General features: G+C 45.4%; 1 protein-coding gene across 1 annotated transcript in view; it reads right to left on the reverse strand.

Annotated features, from left to right (window-relative positions):
- The window catches only part of tmc3 (transmembrane channel like 3), a gene marked incomplete at its 5' end in the record, with an annotated part of 20,343 nt that overhangs the window by 16,290 nt on the left and 1,325 nt on the right, over window positions 1-2,728 (reverse strand). Inside the window, 4 exon segments of the mRNA XM_014016734.1 lie at window positions 400-547; window positions 1,491-1,534; window positions 1,621-1,768; window positions 1,862-2,004. Coding sequence (XP_013872188.1) covers window positions 400-547; window positions 1,491-1,534; window positions 1,621-1,768; window positions 1,862-2,004 — 483 coding nt within the window.

A 2,728-nucleotide genomic window follows, 5' to 3' on the forward strand; every position in this document is an offset into this window, starting at 1 on the left:
CAGTTCTGGTTCTACAGTTTTTATAAAGGAGTGGGCCAGTTCTGGTTCTACGGCTGATATAAAGGAGTGGACCAGTTCTGGTTCTACGGCTGATATAAAGGAGTGGACCAGTTCTGGTTCTACGGCTGATATAAAGGAGTGGACCAGTTCTGGTTCTACGGCTTTTATAAAGGAGTGGGCCAGTTCTGGTTCTACGGCTGATATAAAGGAGTGGACCAGTTCTGGTTCTACGGCTGATATAAAGGAGTGGACCAGTTCTGGTTCTACGGCTGATATAAAGGAGTGGGACAGTTCTGGCTCTGCAGCTGTCATTGGTCCGTTCTCTTGGGTTCCATGTTGGTTCTGAATGTTGGATCCTGTATGAAACTGAAAACAGTTTGGTCAGTTTAGCTCCTCTACCTCATTCTTCTCCCACAGTGTCAGCTCTGGTTTCTCCTGCTCCAGTTTCTGGGACCGGTCCACCACAAAGTAGATGATGTAGATGCTCCCAGCTAAAGACAGCAGAACCAGTATGTTGGCTAAGATCCGCAGACTGATCAGAACCGCCCTGAAGAAAACCAAATCAGATCAGATCAGCGAGTCTGGAGGAGGTACAGTAACCATAACACCCCACCCAAAATGGATTTCCACCATATTAACTGAYTGAACTCCCATCCACCCTCWGCAGGGTCCTGGAGGGTTCATGGGAGTTCAACCAGTCTACATGTGTTTTGTGGACTTGGAGAAGACGCTCAACCGTGTCCCTCAGGGACTCCTGTGGGGGGTACTCCAGGAGTATGGGGTACCAGGCCCGTTGATATGGGCTGTTAGGTCCCTKTAGGACCGGTGCCAGAGTTTGGTCCACATTGCCAGTAGTAAGTCGGACTCGTTTCCGGTGAGAGTTGGACTCTGCCAAGGTTGCTCTTTATTTTATCATTACTTTTGTCAGATTCTAGTTATTTCTGTGACCATTGTGTTTTTTTTTTCATTAAATGAAGGGGACCAACAGTTCTGTCCATGTGTGCACTTGTTTGATTACAGGCCACATAATAACAATGTGGCCTGTAATCAGTTTCAGTCAGGTCCCAGCTTCCCATCAGAGGTCAAAGTTTGAGGAGAACTTAGTCAATAATAAAACAGATATTTAATTAAAACTTTGAGTTTTGTGATTAAGTTGAAAATGAAGCTGAAATCCATCAAACTAAACTAAAACTGTTGGTTGTGTTTCTGAGGTTTATTTAGTTATCAATATGTCCACCAGAGTTTCAGATTCTGGAAGAAACCATATTTATCTGCTGCAGCTGCAGGAAGCTTAAGTCTTTTCTTGGTTCTGAAGGTGTTTTAGCTTTGATACCTCAAACAGAACCAGGCCTGGAGCAGGGCTCGTTTATCTGTTTGAACGGTTTGATTTACGGTGAAGCAGATGACTGAGAAGGAGCTCATGAGTGATGCTACCAATGATCTGGAAGCAGAAATTGAGACGTTAATGGAGAGTGGAGGAGATGACCTACAGGCTGGTGTCCTTCTTCTTCTCCTGCTCCTCCACGATGGCTTCCTGTGCAAAAACACAAACATCATTAGGCCTCTGCGTCAGGGATAAATCAATGTTTTATTATTATTTACTGCCCATGAGTCACAGACCCTGATGTTGTTGACAATAGCAGCTCCTTTGCATTCTGCAGCCTCTGGGTTTCCGATCAGGTAATCCCAGGCACAGAAAATCCTCCAGCAGAAGGTGAAGTTCTCGTCAGATGCACTGGCCAGACTTAAACGGGAGTTCCTGGCCATTCTACAAAAACACGTGATCCAAACGGACCTGAGAGAAATCCTCAGACACGTCAACAAACCATCAGGATTCCAATTAAAAACAACTGAAGATTACTTTCGTAACAGAATGATGAAGCTGTAGGCAAACACGGCCATCCCAACCAGGAAGTAGGCAAGAGGCAGCCGATAGCCAGCGCTGCCAATCTTCCTCACCCTGCCGTAGTAACCATAAAACAGTACRGAGTACTGCAGGTAGCCCTGTGGAGGACAGGAAACTTATGTAGATGAAAAAAGTTCAGGGCTGATTTATTGAAATGGATTTATTCAGTTTATTTTATTTATGAAGACARGAAGTAAAAAGTAAATGAATGAATAAAATGGTGCAGAATCTGACCCTTAATAAAAAATAACTTCCAACAAACAACAATGTAAACTTGAACAATTTACGTATTTAAAAAAAGAAAAACCGACCGTGTCCCTCAGGGACTCCTGTGGGGGGTACTCTGGCAGTATGGGGTACCAGGCCCATTGATACAGGCTGTTAGGTCCCTGTAGGACCGGTGTCAGAGCTTGGTCCACATTGCTGGTAGTAAGTCAGACTCGTTTCAGGTGAGAGTTGGACTCCACCAAGGTTGTCCTTTGTCACCGATTCTGTTCATAACTTTTATTTCTAGGAGCAGCCAAGGTGTTGAGGRGATCCTTTTTGGTGACCTTAGGATCACATCTCTGCTTTTTGTGGATGATGTGGTCCTACTGGCTTCATCAGATTCTGATCTCCATCTCTCACTGGAGCGGTTCACAGATGGGATGAGGATCAGTGCCTCCAAATCCCAGACCATGGTCTTGAGCTAGAAAATGGTAGGGTGCCTTCTCTGGGTCAGGGAGGAGGTCCTGCCCCAAGTGGAGGAGTTGAAGTATCTCAGGGTCTTGTTCATGAATGAGGGAAGAATGGAGCAGGAGATCGACAGGTGGATTGGTGCTG

The sequence above is a fragment of the Austrofundulus limnaeus genome, unplaced genomic scaffold (assembly GCF_001266775.1).
Source record: "Austrofundulus limnaeus strain Quisiro unplaced genomic scaffold, Austrofundulus_limnaeus-1.0 Scaffold153, whole genome shotgun sequence".
NCBI lineage: Eukaryota > Metazoa > Chordata > Actinopteri > Cyprinodontiformes > Rivulidae > Austrofundulus > Austrofundulus limnaeus.